The sequence below is a fragment of the Bos indicus x Bos taurus genome, chromosome 6 (genome assembly GCF_003369695.1).
Source record: "Bos indicus x Bos taurus breed Angus x Brahman F1 hybrid chromosome 6, Bos_hybrid_MaternalHap_v2.0, whole genome shotgun sequence".
Classification (NCBI taxonomy): Eukaryota; Metazoa; Chordata; class Mammalia; order Artiodactyla; family Bovidae; genus Bos; species Bos indicus x Bos taurus.
Window position 1 is genome coordinate 90,391,404 of NC_040081.1, and position 22,234 is coordinate 90,413,637.

At 42.3% G+C, this 22,234-nt stretch overlaps 1 protein-coding gene and 1 long non-coding RNA gene across 3 annotated transcripts in view; one reads left to right on the forward strand and one right to left on the reverse strand.

The window, feature by feature from the left end:
- SDAD1 (SDA1 domain containing 1) overlaps nt 1-8,385 on the reverse strand; it is a 30,701-nt gene extending 22,316 nt beyond the window's left edge. The window contains exons 1-4 of one of the 2 annotated variants that reach the window (XM_027544778.1): nt 8,159-8,385; nt 3,823-3,927; nt 3,251-3,349; nt 479-589 (exon numbers count right to left, since the gene is read on the reverse strand). In XM_027544778.1, coding sequence (XP_027400579.1) covers nt 479-589; nt 3,251-3,349; nt 3,823-3,927; nt 8,159-8,248 — 405 coding nt within the window. In that variant the 5' untranslated portion in view covers nt 8,249-8,385. The remainder of the gene's footprint in view (nt 1-478; nt 590-3,250; nt 3,350-3,822; nt 3,928-8,158) is intronic. The other variant, XM_027544779.1, reaches the window with a different exon arrangement.
- A 4,008-nt stretch (nt 8,386-12,393) lies between these two features.
- On the forward strand, nt 12,394-15,028 carry LOC113894733. The gene is made up of 3 exons (XR_003511647.1): nt 12,394-12,546; nt 12,737-12,821; nt 14,841-15,028. It is a non-coding gene; the product is annotated as an uncharacterized LOC113894733 (long non-coding RNA).
- The last annotated feature ends 7,206 nt before the right edge of the window (nt 15,029-22,234 follow it).

A 22,234-nucleotide genomic window follows, 5' to 3' on the forward strand; every position in this document is an offset into this window, starting at 1 on the left:
GAGTGACTTTATATAAAGCAAACATAAAGTCACAGTGAAATATAAATAACAAAAAAGGTCAGTTTTAGCTGGTCAGTACCGTGCAGTGGAAAAGGGACTGGGTTCTAGAGCTAGGCTGCCTGGCTTTATGCTCCTGCAGGAGCTGTATGACACTGGGCACGTTATTCTCTCTCTCTGTGCCTCAAATTTTTCATCTGTGAAATAATAATAATAAGCCCTATCTCATAGCACTTTGTGAGTAAAAAAACATGTAAAATGCTCTGAAAATGGTAATTCAGCAAAAAGTAAACAATGAACATTAGCTATTACCTCTATATTGCCCTGTACACAATGCTCAATTGTTTCCTATTAAAATTATTTCTTAGCTGTTTCCAGTGATACAAAGCCTCAAGAATTCAAGAGACTCCAAACTCTGTAAGTTTTATGTCACTGCAAGGAAAACTGACATATGGGGGTAGGGAGTGGTTTTGTTCTTTACCTTTCGGAGAAGCTTATCATGGCAACGTAGAAGTTCAAAGAAGAGTTCCAGCAAACTTGATGGATTGATGAGATTCTTATTTCTCAGCAAGATCAAAGCTTTGCAAAATGTCTTAGGAAGGGAAAAAAAACATACTATAAGACAATGATAAAGATGACAAAATGGAGGAGGAACATCCCCAAACTGCTTAATATCTTCTACTAACTAGGTGTTATTCCAGGCATTGAGACAAGAATCTCTGCCCTTGTGGATCTTATACTGGGGGTGGAGCAGAAGAGGGGACAGACAAGCAAGTAAGCATATAAACAGGTGAATCTCAGGAAGGAAATAAAACAGGGAGGTATAATTACTACATAGTGACTGAGGGAGGGCTCCTTTACACAGGAGGTCAAGGAAGTATCAACATAAAATGCTAGTGATCAGTGAATCCACAGACATAAGAAAGGTGGGTAAAAACGACGTAACACTAAACTGGAATAATCAATCTGAAATTGTGACTTTACAAGGCATTTTTTTTTTTTGAAGTACCGTTAGCAGTAAGAACAGCCCAATGGCAGTTGCAGCACTCTCACCACCAACTTCCATGAGTACCCTTAACCCCCCGAATTCTGGCCTCTAATACAATTCTCCATTAGATGGAATAAGCGATCCTTGGCGAATGGTTGATTTCAAGTCTTGGGGCAGACAAAACAGTAAGAAAGGATTTGGAACTATTTCTGCCAGAATGCAAGGATGCTTTCAAACACATCATGGGGATTGTTAAAAGAACTGGCCAGGTTGTGACAATTTGAACTTAAATAATAGGTACCTATGATGTCAAAGATAGAGAAATATAAATTTTATTAAATATGTAAATGTTATTTAAAAATGACATAATAAATAATAAACCATGATTTTTTAAAGTAAGTAAATGTTAATATACATGAGTATTTTGTTTTTTCCACTAAAAAACACAGTTGTTTATACCTATATAAGCAGGAAAGAGTGAACAAAAATTTGGGAATGATTCAAAAAGTCCCGGAAAAATAGCAAATAGGCTAGGAAGAAAAAGTCCAAGAGTTGAAAAGGATTGGTGGTTATCACTACAGCTACTTAAAAACAGGATTCACCACTGTGTTCTAATGATTCAGAGGAATGCTAATTATACTGATTCAATCCCTTGTTTCCTAACAATCTCCTAATTATTTTAAAAAACCTACTAATCATCGTAAACACTACAAAGAAATAACACACACATTTATTTAATAATGCCTGCACATCAATTTGGTTGGATACTGTTAGCACACAAAACAAAGAAAACCTAATTACTTGGAAAGACAGTAAGTCTCTACACTCAAAATCTGTATGGCCCACAGGGACTTGAAAAATCCATGACATGAGTAAAAGTCTTCCATAATGGTTCAAGTCTGAAGCCTCTCAGGCTTTGCTGGGATGGTATTCTTTTTCTTTGGGGCCTAACCAAATTAAGATAATCCTGGAAAAGTATAAAAATAGAATTGCAGAAAGCACAGGAAAATGAAAGAATAAGAAACAAAGTTGAATCTACAGACTTAGCATTTTTATAAGGTTTGGTAAAGGATATGTTTTGTGACCATAATTCTTGTGTAAGTTCTACCAGCTGTTAAGATGTTTGAAAAGTTGATGTATGATTATTTAAATAATGCTTCTGACTGGGTTCCCTAGATAAGAGTGCAATTCATTACAGAGGCTTGTCCAGTGTGTGCTCTTTTCTAGAAGGGAAGGAAAGAAGCAGGAGAAGGCAGAGAAAAGCTGGGCAAGGATGTATCCGTGGCTGGAGACAAGCTGTAGTTTGATCACAGAAAAGCCCTGGAGTTGGATCCACCCTGTGGGAAGGGTTGGGCTTTTGAACCTCCGGGTTAGTCAGATATCACCTATGGGCTGGAAGGGCCACCCCTCAGGGGCTGCTGCTGCTGCTGCTAAGTCACTTCAGTCGTGTCTGACACTGTGCGACCCCATAGACGGCAGCCCACCAGGCTCCCCCGTCCTTGGGATTCTCCAGGCAAGAACACTGGAGTGGGTCGCCATTTCCTTCTCCAATGCATGAAAGTGAAAAGTGAAAGTGAAGTCGCTCAGTCGTGTCCGACTCCTAGCGACCCCATGGACTGCAGCCTACCAGGCTTCTCTGTCCATGGGATTTTCCAGGCAAGAGTACTGGAGTGGGGTGCCATTGCCTTCTCCACCTCAGGGGCTAAGGCTCCTATTTAGCTGAAGACAGTGCTCTAAAGGGCAGCTGGGTGCCTTTACACCTGACATTCTCCGCAGGTGGGAGCACTGGCCAGGTAAAAGGGACCCAATGCCAGTCACCCAGGTAAGAGTGTTTAAAAATGCACAGACTTAATGGATAAATGTCTCAATTCAGCTTTATAAAAACTATAAGTTGTAATTAGGGTTCTTCATGCATAGAAGATTTGAATGACTAAGAGGAACCACTTACTCAAAACGGGGAAAAGAACATCCTGGCAGGGTTAGCAGGCTGGCAGAACAGAGAGATCAGAGGGGAATGTAGCAGAAAAGGAGATGAGGTCAGAAACACAGGCAGAAAGCAGATCATGAAAGGATTTACAGGCTAAGTTAGTAAGTTTGAGTTGTTTTCTGTGTAGATGAGAAGCACAGAAGAATTTTAATGAACGGGTGACACACTGATCAACGGTTTAGAAAGATGTTTCGATGACAGACGGTTCTCATTTAAATATCCATACATATTACACACACGACCACAGCACAATTTATCAACCCAAGTACTGGTCCTACCATTCGGAGATCTGGATCCAAGACAGTGTGGTTGTAGGAGAGAAGATCTTTCAGCTCTTGAGGAAAGTTACTTAAATGTTCCGGATAACAGTGACTAATCTGTAACAAAGCAAAAGCTCTTCTGAAGTTTTCCTTTCTCTCCTATAATTCATATGCACAGATTAAGGATGTTCTGCAACAGGAGAGTAAAAGGCTATGTTTCATAGAAGTAGATGCTCCAAGTCATCTCTTTCTCTTCTACACACTAGTCTCTCTCTCATATTTCTTCTAGTCTTAGTAAATTATATGACATGATTCAGAATCTGCTTTCATGATGAATGTGAAGAAAACAAATAGTTTGAAAGCTTTTTTTGCTCTGGTTGGTTCTGTGAAAAGTTCTAGTGAAATCCTCCAACTTAACGTAGGAGAAAAATAAAATTTGAAAAAAGGGAAAGTAAAAAAAAAATTTTTTTTAATTAGGCTTCCACTTACAAATGGAATGAGATTGGGTATAAGTGGGAAAATATTCTGCAAACTGTGTGTAACAGCTGGTCTGTGATTTACTCCCCACCCCTGAAAAAAAATCTTCTTACCTGAGCCATAAACATCACCAGCTCTGCCAGTTCTTTGCTGGGTTTATTTGGTTGTAATTTGAAAATCTCCACATTGGATTTGTAGTGATTATATTGCTGTAGAAACTGTAAAAAAAATAAAATTTAAACTGGTCACCTTCTATTACAAGACTTTCTCAGTACAGAATAAGTTACTTAGAAATCGTTGATAGTGGCATTGAGAAAAAGATGTAGTAGAGGTATGTAAAAACACTGTTTTCCTTTATCACTATTCTTCAAAACAAGTTTTGAAAAATCTGTGCACATCAAAGGTAATTTAAAGGCCCTTTCCCTTACCATTAGAAATCTAGGTGTAAAGGTATGAAGAACAGTGAAACAAGAGTCAAAGACTCGGATCTGGCTCTATACTGCCATTTACTATCTAAACGATCCTCTACTCTATTGTCTATGATATGGAGCCCCGAAACTTGCAAAAATATATGAATCAGAAAATGGGCAAAAAATGTACAATTATACCTCAAGTACACAAAGCTCTCCAGTCAAAATTTCCTTCTTCCTTTAAAAAATAATTATGATTTTACCCTGGAGTTCACGCAGAAATAATACTGATAATAGTTCTCCTTTATTCAGTGCTTGCTATGTGCCAAACTCATGTACATTACTTCATTTAATTATGTTTAATCCTAATAACAAACCAATAATCTAATGCTGGAACTCCCGAACTGTCAGTTCTATGCCCTACACCCGCTTTTCATGCCTAGGTCAAGGCTTCAAACCATGTGTGTTTCTGTGAGATAGAGAAGGGGAGAGAATGGAGAAGAGGGGGAAGGGAAGTGGAGGGGAGAGAGAGGGACACCTAGAAACAGAATGAATATTTCTTTATATTACCACTCCTGACTGGTTCAGTGAACTCCAAATTCACGTATCCAATTGCCAGCTGAGCTGTCTAACAGACATCTTAAACTTAGCTTGGCCAAAAAACATGACCCCTGATTTCCCTCCAAAACTGCTAGGCCTCCAGTTTTCTCCAAGAGTAGGAATCAAAGAGGGAGGCCTGCAGTCCCTACGTGCTTCAGTTAAGACCCTACTTCTCTTGACTCCACAATACCACTGACAAGTGAAGAGAGGGCCCCATTACTCAGAGTGCTCCTGGCAAGATCCTTATCCCACTTCTTCCCCTAGATGACTAGAAAATAATTTAATTAAAAAGGTATTTTTATCTGTATAGCTCACTACCATAGTCCCAGTACCTAGTACACAATAGGTACTAAATAGTATTTGTCAAATACCCAGACACAGAAATAAAAACACCTGAATCACTCTTCCTTCCTTTTTCCTTATCCCCCATGTACACTCCACCTGGAAGTTCTACTAGCTCCATTTCTCCATTTCCATGAGACCTAGTCTCAATCTGTTCACTTCTCTCCACTTCTGTTGATAATTCCAGTGGTACCACCAACCCTCACCTAGGCCATTCTGACAGCTATTACATTAGTTACCCTGCTTGCAATCTTTCTGCTCCACAACCTATAACCTCCAGAGTAAATTTTTAATAATATAAATCAGATCATGTCACACCTCTGCTTAACACTCTTCAATGGCTCCCTAACACACCAAGAGTAAACTCTTAACTCTTTACCCCCAAATGACCCAATCTCTGTCTGCCTGCATTTTCCAGGTCATATTACACTACCCTTATCTGTGTTCACTACATGTTAGCCACACTGGCCGCCTCTCTACCTTTTCTCCACTGAGAGCTTCTACACTTCCTATTCTCCCTATCTAGAATGCTCTTGATCTGCCTCAATATCATAGGAGAAAAGCCTTCCCTGTTTACGGCAGCCAAATCAACAGCCTCCAATCCTAACATATTCATATCCAGTTTTACTTTCTTCATAACTCTTACCACTCTATGTCTTCCATCATCAGAATATAAATCCAAGAGAAGAAGGCTCTCATATCTTTATCATTGCATCCTGAGTGCTTGGTGGTGACTGAGTTGGTAAGTCGTGTCTGACTTTTTGCAACCCCATGGCTTGCAGTGTGCCAGGCTCCTGGAAATTAGAATTTTCCAGGCAAGAATACTGAAGTGGGTTGCCATTTCCTTTTCCAGGGGATATTCCCAACCCAGGGATCAAACCTGTGTCTCCTGCATCTCCTGCTTGGCAGGTGGATTCTTTACCACTGAGCCACCTGGGAAGCCCAGTACCCTGAGTGCTTAGAACTATAAATACTAACACACAGGAGACACAGTACGTGTGAATTTGTATAAGAATTTCTTAAGGGAATGGATGGATAATCCTCTGAGGTAGGGATTATCTCTTTGCACATTAAAATACACATAGGCTCAGGTGGTTAAATCTCTGATTATACAATTGGTCAATAGTAGGCCCAGAGTCGGAGAAGGCAATGGCAACCCACTCCAGTACTCTTGCCTGGAAAATCCCATGGATGGAGGAGCATGGTAGGCTTCAGTCCATAGGGTTGCTAAGAGTCGGACACGACTGAGCGACTTCACTTTCACTTTTCTCATTCATGCATTGGAGAAGGAAATGGCAACCCACTCCAGTGTTCTTGCCTGGAGAATCCCAAGGACGGGGGAGCCTGGTGGGCTGCTGTCTCTGGGGTCCACAGAGTCAGACACGACTGAAGCAACTTAGCAGCAGCAGGCCCAGAGTACAAAGTTAGTGCTGAAACCAGTGCTTTTAAATACAGCATTGTATAGACTCTCAACTATGCTTTGTCTGATGGTTTATGCTGGGCTGTGCTTAGTCGCTCAGTCATGTCCGATTCTTTGCAACCCTATGTACTGTAACCCGCCAGGCTCTTCCCACATGGGGATTTTCCAGGCAAGAATACTGAGTGGGTTGCCACGCCCTCTTCCAGGGGATCTTCCCAACACAGGGATCCAACCCAGGTCTACCGCATTATAGGTGGATTCTTTACAGTCTGAACCAGCAGGGAAGCCCCAAAATACTGGAGTGGGTAGCCTATCCCTTCTCCAGGGAAACTTCCCCACCCAGAAATCAAGTAAGGATCTCTTGCATTGCAGGCAGATTCTTTACCAGCTGAGCTACTGTGGAAGCCCCTAAGGTTTACACTGCTTTACACACCTCAAATCCTCACCTACATTACTTAACTTGTTGTATTTGTTCCTAACTCTTTTATTTCCACTTCCTTGAATCTTTCAAAAGGCTCTCTCTGCTGGTGATCTAAACCACTGAGACCGCTATATGTGCTGCAGTCCACGGCATCACAAAGTTGGATTCGACTTAACTACTGAACAACAACAGTTCACATAAATACTTCCATGTGAAAACCTGGAGGAGGAGGGGAAATGAGAAGGGCAATCAAAAGATGAATAATTATGTTAGCCATTTGCACAAATAATTGTAGCAGATACCTGTTTAATGCCTGTCCGATAAATGGGTGTCTGAAGAAAGCACTTTCCAAATTAATACCAAAACCATCACTTTCATTTTGTCATTTCTCAGCGCGTAATGTTCACAGTTTGTATGAGGTCAGTATACAAAGCCCCTCACAGTCTGGATCTAATTCCTAATTTTCAACTTTGTCTTTTCCTGACTTCAATTCTGACATCCAGGTCATGCCAGCTTCTGATGAGACTGAATCTGGTTTTAAATATATATACCAAGCTAGAAAAGACCCTGATGCTGGGAAAGACTGAAAGCAGGAGGAGAAGGGGACAACAGTATGAGATGGTTGGATGGCATCACCGACTCAATGGACATGAGTTTGAGCAAGCTCCGGGAGATGGTGAAGGAAAGGGAAGCCTGGCATGTTGGAGTACATGGGTTCGCAAAGACTGGACACGGCTGAACGACTGAACACCACCACCACCACTAAGCAAGCTACTTGAGAATCCGCCCCCTTCCCAACACAGTCCCTGGCATAGAACGCCGGCTCCCGTAAACAGACTTAGATAGAAAGTATTCTAACAAAAGTTTCATCAAGTGTTAATGACTAATTCAATTTAGGGGTTTCAGAAAACAAAAGGCTTGAGAAAGTTGTCTGGAAGTCGGAGGTTAAGGGGCGGAACATTTGTCTCTCCACCTCAATAAGGTCCGGAGATAAAGCAAAATGAGGTCTTTTAAAAGGTGTTTCTGTGGCAGCGGGGTCTGCGAAGCAAGCAGAAAATGCAAACAGGCAGCAGATTTCAAGAGGTGGGAAAAGAACCCTGAGTCATGTCTCTCCCTTAACCTCTTTTCTCCTCGCGGGGAACCCCTGAACTTAAAGAGACGAACACGCGGCGAGCCAGAATCCCAGCTACATACTACGCCTCGCTATAGCCAGGATATCAACCCGGGTTTCCAGCGTCAACGCGCCGCATTCCTACCTCCTCCACATAAGCCGGCGGGTCCCGCTTGATCAGATTCTGTAACTGCGGAAGGTTGCTGGGCAGCTTGTTATTGTTTCTGCTAGACATGTTGGCTGCTGACTGGCTCCGCGACGAGCAGTTTCAAGAAAACCCACAACGCTGGCAACTTCCAACCGTCTCGGGCGGTTCGGAGTCGTGCTTCCGTGTATGACCGGAAACAGCACATGGGTAGCTCTGCGAGCAGCGCCATCTTGGTTCTTACAGCGAGCTTAACTACGGGAACCTCAAAGTGTCAAACTTACTCTCGCGGTTTACTGATTTCCCCGCCCCTCATTCCCCCCCACCCCCACCCCCCGCCTCGGCCAACCCTGCTACTACCTAGCGTTGCTGAAATAATCTGAAATGCAAAAACTCCCCCCACCACACACACAATAGTTTATTTCACTATCCCGACACTCTCATGAAACAGACAAATGAAAATTGTTACCAAAACAAACAAACAAACCCTCACAGCCTAAAGTTTTAAAGAAGGCTAAGCGCCGAAGAATTGATGTTCTTCAACAAAGCTGTTGGAGAAGACTGTTGAGAGTCCCTTGGACTGAAAGGAGATCAAACCAGTCCATCCTAAAGGAAATCAGCCCTGAATATTCATTGGAAGGACTGATGCTGAAGCTGAAACTCCAAAACTTTGGCCACCTGATGCGAAGTGAGTCATTGGAAAAGACCCTGATGCTGGGAAAGATTGAAGGCAGGAGAAGAAGGGGATGACAGAGGATGGAGATGGTTGGATGGCATCACCCACTCGATGGACATGAGTTTGAGTAAACTCTGGGAATTGGTGATGGATAGGGAAGCCTGCGGAGAAGGCAATGGCACCCCACTCCAGTACTCTTGCCTGGAAAATCCCATGGATGGAGGAACCTGGTAGGCTGCAGTCCATGGGGTCGCTGAGGGTCGGACACGACTGAGCGACTTCACTTTCACTTTTCACTTTCATGCATTGGAGAAGGAAATGGCAACCCACTCCAGTGTTCTTGCCTGGAGAATCCCAGGGACGGAGGAGCCTGGTGGGCTGCCGTCTATGGGGTTGCACGGAGTCGGACACGACTGAAGCGACTTAGCAGCAGCAGGGAAGCCTGGCGTGCAGAAGTCCATGGGGTCGCAAAGAGTCGGGCAAGACTGAACGACTGAACTGAACTGAACTGAAAGTTAGAAGCGAAGTGTCGATGGGGCGTAGATGGGTGGATGCGAGCTAAGTCGCTTCAGTCGTGTTCGACTCTGCGACCCTATGGACCGTAGCCCGTCAGGCTCCTCTGTCCATGGGATTTTCCAGGCAAGAATACTGGAATGGGTTGCCATTTCCTTCTCCAGGGCTCTTTTCTACCCAGGGCTTTTCTCTACCCAGGGATCTAACCCGCATTAATTGCATCTCTTGCATTGGCAGGCAGATTCTTTACCACTGGAGCCCCCTGGGAAGCCCCTGGGCAGTAGATAGCACTATCCTATTTTAGAGAGGGTGAAAAAGATCAATGAGGGGCATCAATTAGTTTTTCTGTATAATTTAAAATACCCGTTCTTGTGTTGTTTTTAATTGTTTCAACCCAAGTGGCACAGTGGTAAAGAATTTGCCTGCCAATGCAGGAGACACAGGAGATGCAGGTTGGATCCCTGGGTTGAGAAGATCCCCTGGAGAAGGAAATGGCAACCCTCCAGTATTCTTGCCTGGAGAATCCCATGGACAGAGGCCTGGAGGGCCACAGTACACAGGGCCGCAGAGTCTGACAGGGCTGAAGGGACTTAACAAGCACTCAACATGACTCAGGAAAAGAGTGGATAAAATATAGTCATGTTGATGGATTTAAAATGAATTTGTATTTAAAACACCACTCTTGTTATAACCTTTGTAAGTACTGTTCTCCAAGAGTTTTAAATTCAGATTCTGTTCATTCAAAGAGAGTACATTTCCACAATTTCAAAGTGTACAGAAATAAATATGTGGAGAATAAATTAATCCCGCACCCTGTTCCAAGCACTTCACTTGTATTGAATCCCGAGAAGAACCCTCTAAAATAGGTGCTAAAATTACCCGTACTTTGCAGATGAAGAAACAGGCTTGGACAAGTTGACTGCCTAAGTTCATAGCAGGTGAGGAAGCTGGGATTTCAGTCCAGGCAGTCGTGATCATAACTAGATGAGAAAGAAAAATGTAGCCTGATACTTGTCAGCTGATTAGCTAGTCTGGCATCAAAATTTGGACAGTAGTATTCCCCTGCTTAATATAAGCAGTTTCACAGAACACCAGCTTCAGTCCAGGTCATCTGTGGCCATGTCTGAATGAGCCAAAAAACAAGACAACTCTGTAATCACATCTAGGCACAAGCAAGTTCAAGAACTCTGTGCAAACCACTTGCAGTTTTTCAGCTACACTTGGAGGACTATCCTACCTATCATTGAACCAGGTACTTGTGAAATTATTAAGAAGTAAATGTAAACAATAATTTTTTTTAAAGCCCTTTCACAGATTTAAATTAAAAACATTGTTTTTGGTTGGTTGGATTAGCGAGGGGAAAAAAGCATTCTCAAAACAAAATATATTGAAATAATTTAATTCCTATCAAAATTAAAAGCTTATGTACTATGAATATTTAAGTCACAAAAATGTGACTTATGAGTTAAACACTTAGGCCATGTCATCAGCTTCTATTCATATTCTACATCAGGCACTAGGGTGAGTGTTTGTCTGTTTTTGTTTTGTTTTTGGACATGCCTCTTGGCTTTCAGAATTTTAGTTTCCCAAACAGGGATCAAACCCAGGCCAGTGGTGAAAGAGTCCTAACCACTGGGCCACAGGGAATTCCCTAGGGTAAGTGTTTTGAATACAAAAATAAGTGTTTTGAATACAAAAATAAATAAATTTCACCCTCAGGATATTCAGAGACTAATGAGAGAAAAATGGAAAATACATTCTTATAATGAATGACAGAGCAATGGAAGCAATAGAGAAGACAATCTAGCCCAGAAGAATTAGCATGTTTCACTGGATCATGGAAAAAGGAAGAGAGTTCCAGAAAAACATCTATTTCTGCTTTCTTGACTATGCCAAAGCCTTTGACTGTGTGGATCACAATAAACTGTGGAAAATTCTGAAAGAGATGGGAATACCAGACCACCTGACCTGCCTCTTGAGAAACCTATATGCAGTTCAGGAAGCAACAGTTAGAACTGGACATGGAACAACAGACTGGTTCCAAATAGGAAATGGAGTATGTCAAGGCTGTCTATTGTCACCCTGCTTAATTAACTTACATGCAGAGTACATCATGAGAAACGCTGGGCTGGAAAAAGCACAAGCTGGAATCAAGATTGCCGGGAAAAATATCACTAACCTCAGATATGCAGATGACACCACCCTTATGGCAGAAAGTGAAGAGGAACTAAAAAGCTCTTGATGAAAGTGAAAGTGGAGAGTGAAAAAGTTGGTTTAAAGCTCAACATTCAGAAAACGAAGATCATGGCATCTGGTCCCATCACTTCATGGGAAATAGATGGGGAAACAGTGGAAACAGTGTCAGACTTTATTTTTTTGGGCTCCAAAATCACTGCAGATGGTGACTGCAGCCATGAAATTAAAAGACACTTACTCCTTGGAAGGAAAGTTATGACCAACCTAGATAGCATATTCAAAAGCAGAGACATTACTTTGCCAACAAAGGTCCGTCTAGTCAAGGCTATCGTTTTTCCTGTGGTCATGTATGGATGTGAGAGTTGGATGTGAAGAAAGCTGAGCACCGAAGAATTGATGCTTTTGAACTGTGGTGTTGGAGAAGACTCTTGAGAGTCCCTTGGACTGCAAGGAGATTCAACCAGTGCATTCTGAAGGAGATCAGCCCTGGGATTTCTTCGGAAGGAATGATGCTAAAGCTGAAGCTCCAGTACTTTGGCCACCTCATGCGAAGAGTTAACTCATTGGAAAAGACTCTGATGCTGGGAGGGATTGGGGGTGGGAGGAGAAGGGGACGACAGAGGATAAGATGGCTGGATGGCATCACTGACTCAATGGACTTGAGTTTGGGTGAACTCCGGGAGTTAGTGATGGACAGGGAGGCCTGGCGTGTTGTGATTCATGGGGTCGCAAAGAGTTGGACATGACTGAGCAACTGAACTGGCTGACAGCTGTGAAATTAGTTTCACACTATTTGATTGAAATTTTTGATGATGAGGAGTTGTTTTTTTTTTTTTTTTTCGGAGAAGGGAAAGAATGATTTTCTACATAAAGAAAATGACCAGTATAAAGGTGTGACGGCTTGGAAAACTCTGGTGGAATTAAAGGATGACCAGAAGTCTGGATGTGACTCATGGTTGGGAGGAGGTGTGCAGCAGGGAAGGAGCTGAGGAAAATGAGTCAGGTGAGGTTATGCAGTCCTGATGATGAAAGGCTTTACATGCCCATCAGGAGGGCACATGAGTCTGCTCATTTTACCCCAAACACCCTGAAGCTGGACTTTTTGTTGTTATTGTTGTTAGATGAGAAGACTAAGACTGAGAGTGTTTAATTGAATATGTATTTTCTTCTTCTTTTTTTGTCTACACCTTGAGGCATGTGGAATCTCATTACCCAACCAGGGATCTGAACCCACATCCTTTGCCTTGCAAATTGGACTCTTTACCACTGGACTACCAGGTAAGTCTGAATATGTATTTTGAATGGCTAACTAAATATGTATTTTTTAAATGTTAAATACTGGCTGCTTGCAAAGTTGCTTCAGTTGTATCTGACTCTTTTCAACCCTATGGACTGTAGCCTGCCAGACTCCACTGTCCATGGGATCCTTTAGGCAAGAATCTTGAAGTGGGTTGCTATGCCCTTCTCCAGGGGATCTTCCTGGTCCAGGGATCAAACCCAGGTCTCCTGTGTCTCCTGCATTGCAGGCAGATTCTTTACTGCTGAGCCACCAGGAAAGCCCCAGATAATAGCTTAAACACAAGTAATTTAAGAGTAATACAGTGTACATATGTTTAGTATATATTAGCCAGATCAACACTGAAAAAACTCCATATTCACTTCTGAACTTAATCTTGAATTGGCAAAGGAATGTTCCATTTTTTATGATCCCCAAATGATTTTTAACCTAAAGTGAATTATTCTAGAAGAGAAAATCTTTATATCTTTGTAAAAAGAGACTATTATAAAACGGATCATAATATGTGGATTCAACCGGCTTTAAAAATGTCTTATTTGAAGGAGACTAGACTCAGTTCAGTTCAGTTGCTCAGTCGTGTCCAACTCTTTGTGACTGCATGGACTGCAACACACCAGGCTTCCCTGTCCATCACCAACTCCCAGAGTTTACTCAAACCCATGTCCACTGAGTCGGTGATGCCACCCAACCATCTCATCCTCTGTCGTCCCCTTCTCCTCTTGCCTTCAATCTTTACCAGCATCAGGGTCTCTTCAAATAAGTCAGTTCTTCACATTAGGTGGCCAAAGTATTGGAATTTCAGCTTCGACATCAGTCCTTCCAGTGAATATTCAGGACTGATTTCCTTTAGGATGGACTGGTTGGATCTCCTTGCAGTCCAAGGGACTCTCAAGAGTCTTCTCCAACACCACAGTTCAAAAGCATCAGTTCTTTGGTGCTCAGCTTTCTTTATGGTCCAACTCTCACACCCATACATGACTACTGGAAAAACCATAGCTTTGACTAGATGGACCTTTGTTGGCCAAGTAATGTCTCTGCTTTGTAATATGCTGTCTAGGTTGGTCATAACTTTCCTTCCAAGGAGCAAGCGTCTTTTAATTTCATGGCTGCAATCACCATCTTCAGTGATTTTGGAGCCCCCTAAAACAAAGTCTCTCACTGTTTCCACTGTTTCCCCATCTATTTGCCATGAAGTGATGGGACCAGATGCCATGATCTTAGTTTTCTGAATGTTGAGTTTTAAGCCAACTTTTCACTCTCCTTTCACTTTCATCAAGAGGCTCTTCAATTCCTCTTTACTTTCTGCCATAAGGGTGGTATTATCTGCATATCTGAGGTTATTGATATTTCTCCTGGCATTCTTGATTCCAGCTTGTGCTTCTTCCAGCCCAGCATTTCTCATGATGTACTCTGCATCTAAGTTAAATAAGCAGGGTGACAATATATAGCCTTGATGTACTCGTTTCCTGATTTGGGACTAGAGGGACTAGACTAGAGGGCTATTTTAAATTTTTTTCCAAAAGAAACACACTTTTGACTTATATCTCTTTTTGGGGTGCCTTTTTGGCGATAGTCCAGACAGCAGTTTGAGCACCATTCTTGAGCCATTAAATCTCTATTACAAGGACATTAATAGGAAGGAGGGAGGTGGGAGAGGGCAAAATGGTCACCTCCCAGCTGAATTAGTCCTACTTAGGAAAGTTCCAAACAGTATAATGCTTTTTTAAAAAATCTGTCACACAGTTTGTCTTGATTGCTTTGCTCAGGTTTTCTCTAGTTGCCGAGAGCAGGGGCTGCTCATTGTTGCAGTGCATGGGCTTCTCAATGAGGTGGCTTCTCTTGTTGAGGATCACAGACTCTAGGACGTGCGGACTTCAGTTGTTGCAGCTACTGGGCTCGAGAGCACAGACTCAATAGATGTGGCACGCACGCTTAGTTCCTCCACGGCATGTGGAATCTTCCCAGACCAGGGATTGAACCTGTGCCCCTTGCATTGGCAGGCGGATTCTTTACCACTACTGCCACCTGGGAAGTCCTGTATCCTTTCAAATCAAAACCCTATGCATCCTTCAAGACTTCTCTCAAATACGTCGTCCATCCTCATGAAGCCTTTCTTCAGTCATCAAAATAAACATGACCTTCCTTTAGTTACAGCCTCATTGTATAAGAAACAGGCTACAAAGTATACAATGTGGTAAGTTTTGATATATGTTTACACCCATGAACCCATCATTACAATCAGGATAATGAGGATATTCATTATCCAAGTTTTCTTTTGCTGCACCATCCCAGACAAGCACGCATCCGCTTTCTGTCACCATAAATAAGTTTGCACTTGCAGAAATTGTATACAAATGGAATCATACAGTATCTGTTCTTTTGTGTCAGACTTCCTTTCACTTTTAAGTATTTAAAAATGTGTCCATGTTGTGTATATGAATAGTTCACCCCTTTTATTTTTAGGTAGCCTTCCATGGTATGGATATACTGTAATTTGTTTATCTGTAATTTGTTTATTGAATATTTGGGTTGTGTCCAGTTTGGCGTTATCAATATTTGTGTTCAGCTCTTTATATAGATATGTGTTTTCTTTTCTCTTGGTGAGTGCCTGAGAATGGAATGCTAGACCATGACAGGTTTGTATTTAACTTAAATACCAGTTAGTCTTTTGTTTCCACCATTCCACCAAAACTGTTTTTATTAAGGTCACTGATCACTTTCATGTTGCAAGTCCAAAGGTCAGTTTTCGTCCAATGTCTTACCCGCAGCACTGGGTGTACAGTTGGTCTCGCCCTCCTTCTGGAAACATATTTGGTAATTAATTGTCCTTTACACGGTCTCTCTGCTTCTTCCCTTGCCTCACTATCATGTATTGGTATTGGTATCATGTATCTTGTGTTGGTGACCAGAGGGATCCTTAAATAGATTCAGTTACTCTTCTAGCTCCCCTTCTCTCTCAGATTTAAAGTTAAAGCAAGTCCTTCAAGAACACAGAAGATGGTGTATAACCTGACCCCACCTTACCTTTCTGGGCTCCCCTCCCCATCATGCTCCTCTTTGTCTACTCTGCCCTGGCCTTGTAGCTGCCTTCATGGTGTCCAGCCTCAGGGCTTCACGTTTCTTGTTTGCCCTCTCGTAAGCACCACACGTCTGGCTCCCTTATTTTCCTCAGTTCTCTGCTCAAGTGACATCTTTTTAGGGAGGCTTTCCCTGACCTCCCATCCTGCCTCCCCTCCCCACACTCCTTTCTCCTGCTTTATTTTCCTCTTTTACCCTTAAAAGCCTCTGGCATAATATGTATTCGCTAGCTTAATTGTTTGTTTTTTTTTTTTGGCTTTCTGCATAGATGAGTTTAATAAGGACCCTGTCTTGTTCACTGCTCTGTCCTCCACACTCGGAGCCATGCATGGGCCATAGTAGGTAATCAGCTAATATTTGTTGAAGGAATGAATAAATCATTTCTAGTCTTCCAGTGCAATGGTACCCCACTCCAGTACTCTTGCCTGGAAAATCCCATGGACGGAGGAGCCTGGTAGGCTACAGTCCATGGGGTTGCCAGAGTCGGACATGACTGAGCGACGTCACTTTCACTTTTCACTTTCATGCGTTGGAGAAGGAAATGGCAACCCACTCCAGTGTTCTTGCCTGGAGAATCCCAGGGACGGAGAAGCCTGGTGGGCTGCTGTCTATGGGGTCACATAGAGTCGGACACGATTGAAGTGACTTAGCAGCAGTCTTCCAGTTCTTTGTTTGTGTGATTTATTAACGTAAGAACTGAGCAAAGTTTTCCTCAAAATCAGTGAGTGACTAACATGCAAATTCTACTTATTGTTTCTCTCATTAAAAACCAGTGATGGTGACTATGTTCAGAAAAGCCAGGTAGGTGCCTGTCAGTCCTTTTCTAATTAAAATATTTTTAATTGTTAGATTGGCCACTGGAGGGAGCTCTTGCATTTCTTTTTAACAATAAAAGTATACTATTTGACTAAATACATAACTGGCAACCCACTCCAGTACTCTTGCCTGGAGAATCCTATGGATGGAGGAACCTGGTAGCTTACAGTCCATGGGGTCGCAAAGAGTCGGACACAACTGGGCAATTTCACTTTCACTTTATACACAATAGGAAACTGGTATTGGAAGAAATTTTATTTTTCCTATTTTCATCAGTTCTTTTAATTTTTTATTGATTTTCCTTTTCCCTCCTCTCTTTCCAGATTTGTTGTTGCTGTTGTTCAGTCGCTAGGTCGTGTTTGACTTTTTGTGACCCCATGGACTGCAGCATGCCAGGCGCTTCTGTTTCCCACTGTCTCCCAGAGTTTGCTCAAATTCTTTCCAGCTTTATTGTGAGTTTTATCCACAATCCCATCTATCCTCTCCTCTTTGTTGGGTTGGCCTTCAGGCGTATCTATCAATCCCAGGCTCAACATGGACTAGTTCCACCATCTTTCTTGAATTTTTTTGTCTTAAACCACAGTAGCCAAGTTCAGAAAGTCAAAGTATTTCTCAGAAACCAGCTAATGGTTTTTATGTTCTATGTGGTTAAACCTAAAACCTCAAAGCAAGGTAACATTTCAGCTTTCTTGGAGTGAATGATTTTGCATATAGAGAAGAGAGTAACCAGTTCCTTTGCAGATAGACCACTGCATATTGTATCATCTTTTAATGTGGTCCAGTGGTTAAGATTCTGCACTTCCACTGAAGGGGACCCAAGTTCCATTATTGGTCAGTGAGCTAAGATCTTACATGCCACACGGTCAAAAATAAATGTATAAAAATGTAATACTAAAAATAGCAAATAAATAACAAATAAACTAATCTCATTATGGGTAACTGAAACAAAGATTTGTTTTTATGCTTTTGCCAGATTTCTTGAGTGTGCCAGCTAAACCTGATGTTATTCACTGCCTAATTCTGTAAAAATCTACTGTTACTGCTGGATTAATTTAGTCTGTGTAAGACTGTTTATCTGACTGAATTTGGATGATCCAGATTTTCACAGTTATTGGACTCCATTAGGAAATTTTTCCTTTTGGGTCTCCAAATCTCCTATTACCACTACATAATTTTTTCATTTTATGGGAAATAGGGTAGGCTGTGGATAGTATTTTTAAAGTGCTTAAGCAAGGTATAAGATTTTGGGGTCCTTTTTCAGAAGATGAGTTATAGTAAGGAGAGAAAACATGTGATATATATAAATTCCCTATTTCTTTCTTTGCTTATAAATTACGCTTGCTTGCTTTTTAAAAACTTTCCATAAATTTTTAGGGAGAAAAATGTTCCTCTATGACCCAAATGATATAACCGTTGTGGAGAGATGTCCTTGAGCATCCACAACATCAAGGATTCTATTTTTTTGGGTGGAAATAAATGAAATTGATGAGAACACTTTTCACTACTCCCCTGAAATGTTCTCCTGATTATATCCTCATAGACTCAGTCCCTCTTTTGTCTGTCCCCAACCTGGGGGACCCACAGGGATAACCATACAATTGGAAAATTCCACTTTAAAGTTGAAAGATGGAGTAATGTGAGAACTACCTGGACATTACTTGGCATCAGACTTGCTGGAGAAGAAAGAATGAAACTTTTTGAAGTCTTCCAATTTCCAGCTCATGTTATCAAAATTATCTAAGATTAGAGAAATGGGCTTCTCATATTTCAGCAGTCCTAAACTATTTCCGCAGTTTATCTTAAAATACAACTAAATTTTTTAAAGCAGTACAGGGGGCATCAATGTAAAAGGTGACCAGTTTAAGGTGTCCATTAAGCAAAAACTGTGGTGTACCAGGCAGAAAGCTAAAAAGGGATAGTGTTTGGTGTGTGTTAGTCACTCAGTCATGTCTGACTCTTTGGGACCCCATGGACCGTATGGACTGTAGCTTTCCAGGTTCCTTTGTCCATGGAATTCTCCAGGCAAGACTACTGGAGTGGGTTGCCATTTCCTTCTTCAGGGGATCTTCCTGACCCAGAACTCGAACCTGGCTCTCCTGCATTGTAAGCAGATTCTTTACTGTCTGAGCCACCAGGGAAGTCCTGGTGTTTGGGGAGCCCTTAGAGAAATCTTAGAGATTATAATCTCTTGTGCTTTGGCAGTTAAAGAAGCAGCCATGAGACTTAGCTCCACGGTCCATGAGTGGCAGGACCAGAAATTTCTTCTAGTCTCTTGATTTTGAGGCTCTTGGTTGTTCTTCCATCTGAAAGTTTTCTCTCAGTGTCAAAAGTCTGTGTTGGGGGATATAGGAGATACTCATAAAGATAATAGCAGCTAATACTTATTGATTCAAATTTTAAAAAGTGTATGTAACTTGCATCATTTGGGTTCTCTGGCAGGCACTGAGACAGAATCAGATATGCAAGAGGTGTATTGTTGGTGACCTTTGTAAGAATAAAAGTGGGAGGAAGCAGAATTGGGCAGAGACTGTCTCAGACTAGGATGCAGACCTGCCAAAGTTTTAGTCAATCCAGTGGGGAGCTCCTGATGAAAGCTGCCCATCTGGTGGAAATGATAGGGTTCTAGTATTTCTTCTATACTCAGTCATCGGCTGGAGGGTACCCAGTGAGAGCATGGTCTCAGCTCAAAATCTGGGGTAAGTCCATGGTTCTGCAGCTGGAGGTGGTCAGTTAACCACCCTTACTGGGGCTAAATAGCAAGTTCTTCATTGTTGTTGGTTCTTTTCCTTGGCTGTACTGCTTAGCATGTGGGATTGTAGTTCCCCAATCAGGGATCAAACCTGTGCCCCCTGCATTGGAAGCATGGAGTCTTAACCCTTGGGCCACCAGGGAAGTCCTACAAGTTCTCTGTTGAAGGGTAACCCAAGCAGCACATCTCCAAGGCTGCCATATAACCCAAGTGGCCCCAAAGATCTGTTTTTCTGGAGTTACCTTCAATATCCAAATAAAGTGACCTAAGCCCTGGTTCCCTCAATTATGAAAAGTTTAAAATCTTTCTTAATATTTTTAGAGTCCCAGGCAGGCTGGCATTTAAAACTAAATGTTACACACCAGTGGTTTAAAGCTGACTATCCCACTATAGGAGATTTCTCACTGATACTCCATACCTTTATTATTGCAACCTGCTGTCTTTTTTTTTTTTTTTTTAAGATTTTCTTTTTTGAAGTGGACCGTGGTGACTGCAGCCATGAAATTAAAAGACGCTTACTCCTTGGAAGGAAAGTTATGACCAACCTAGATAGCATATTCAAAAGCAGAGACATTACTTTGCCAACAAAGGTTCGTCTAGTCAAGGCTATGGTTTTTCCTGTGGTCATGTATGGATGTGAGAGTTGGACTGTGAACAAGGCTGAGTGCCGAAGAACTGATGCTTTTGAACTGTGGTGTTGGAGAAGACTCTTGAGAGTCCCTTGGACTGCAAGGAGATCCAACCAGTCCATTCTGAAGGAGATCAGCCCTGGGATTTCTTTGGAAGGAATGATGCTAAAGCTGAAACTCCAATACTTTGGCCACCTCATGCGAAGAGTTGACTCATTGGAAAAGACTCTGATGCTGGGAGGGATTGGGGGCAGGAGGAGAAGGGGACAACAGAGGATGAGATGGCTGGATGGCATCACTGACTCCATGGATGTGAGTCTCAGTGAACTCCGGGATTTGGTGATGGACAGGGAGGCCTGGTGTGCTGCGATTCATGGGGTCGCATAGAGTCGGACACGACTGAGCGACTGATCTGATCTGATCTGATTTCCTAAAAGTCTTTATTGAATTTGTTACAATATTGCTTCTGCTTTATGTTTGTTTGTTTGTTTTGGCTGCAAGGTATGTGGGATCGTGGCTCCCTAACCAAGGATTGAATCCGCACCCCCTGCATTGGAAAGCAAAATCTTAACCACTGGACTGCCAAGGAATTCCCCCTGCTGTTATTTTTACAGTAGGCTTTGACTCCCATCTCCTTTGGCCTCTCTTTTTGCTGTTCTAGGATTCCCAGCACCCTCCCTGCCTGTCAGAGGTTAATTTCTGTTTCCTTATTATTTGGGGGAAATTTAGCTGACTTTCACTTTAACTTCCATTCCATAAAAACCCCTAGCTAGTCTTGCCCTAATCAAAAGCCCCATACCAGAGACATCTGCTTTGAGATATGTTCTGACGGTTTTAATATGGTAGAAGTGATTGCTGGCATCTCTCTTTTTAAGTAACATGTTTTTTCCTGTTAATGATTTCCCTTGACATTTCTCCTCTCACATGAATAGATTGTGATACTAGTTCCCTTTTCTGGAGGAAGTTCAGGTTGTCTACTCAGACAGTGAAGGGAAGCTGATGGTAGGTGGTTGGGCCTACTTGGTCCCACACGCTACACAGAAGGCCTCATTCCCTGGAGATAGAAGTACCAGCAAATTTTCCTTTTTGTTGTTGCTTTTTTTTTTTGTAAAACAAATTCCTTATGAAAACAGTCTGCTTGAAGCAGTAAAGTGAAATAGCATATTTAAAGGATGAGATTTTTTAAATTATATAGCAAATTTTATAGTATTACAAATTTTGTATAGTATTATCTGACACCTTTCCCTCTAATCCTTTACCAGTTTGTCTCAGTTCACAATCTCATTCACAGATCTTGACTTGATTACTCATTTGTGATTCACTTACCTCCCTAAAATACAGGGTCAAACCCCAGCCTGGAAACTTGGTGCAAAATGCCTCAGGTGATCTTTTAGCCGGGTAACTGCCTAGGAGCTCATTAACTCCTTGTAAGGAAGCTTGCCAGAAAAGGCAATGGCAACCCACTCCAGTACTCGCCTGGAAAATCCCATGGACAGGGATGGAGGAGCCTGGTGGGCTGCAGTCCATGGGGTCACGAAGAGTCAGACACGACTGAGTGACTTCACTTTCACTTTTCACTTTCATGCATTGGAGAAGGAAATGGCAACCCACTCCAGTGTTCTTGCCTGGGATTCCCCAGGGACAGTGGAGCCTGGTGGCCTGCCATCTATGGGGTCGCACAGAGTTGGACATGACTGAAGTGACTTAGCAGCAGCAGCAGCAAGGAAGCTTGCTTGTTTTCCCTCTCACCTAATTTCATCCTCTCTATACCAGCAAAAAAAGCCCAAAAAACAAATTGACCATATTATCCCCTGGAGGAGAAAATGGAAACCAACTCCAGTATTCATGTCCCGGAAATCCCAAGGATAGAGGAGCCTGTTAGGCTACAGTACATGGGGTCACCAGTCAGATATGACTGAGCAACCAAACAATAACAACGTAGAGGACTGTCCCCACATAAGTGGTGACCAACTGTTGCAGAAAGTGACTGACTGAAAGAGGGCACATGTCCATCCCTCCCCGGTGAGGAAGTCTCATTTTTTCCACAGGAAATCGGGATGTGACACAGGGTGACCTGACAAACGCATTGAGTGAAGCTGACTGTATCAATCGCTGACTTCGG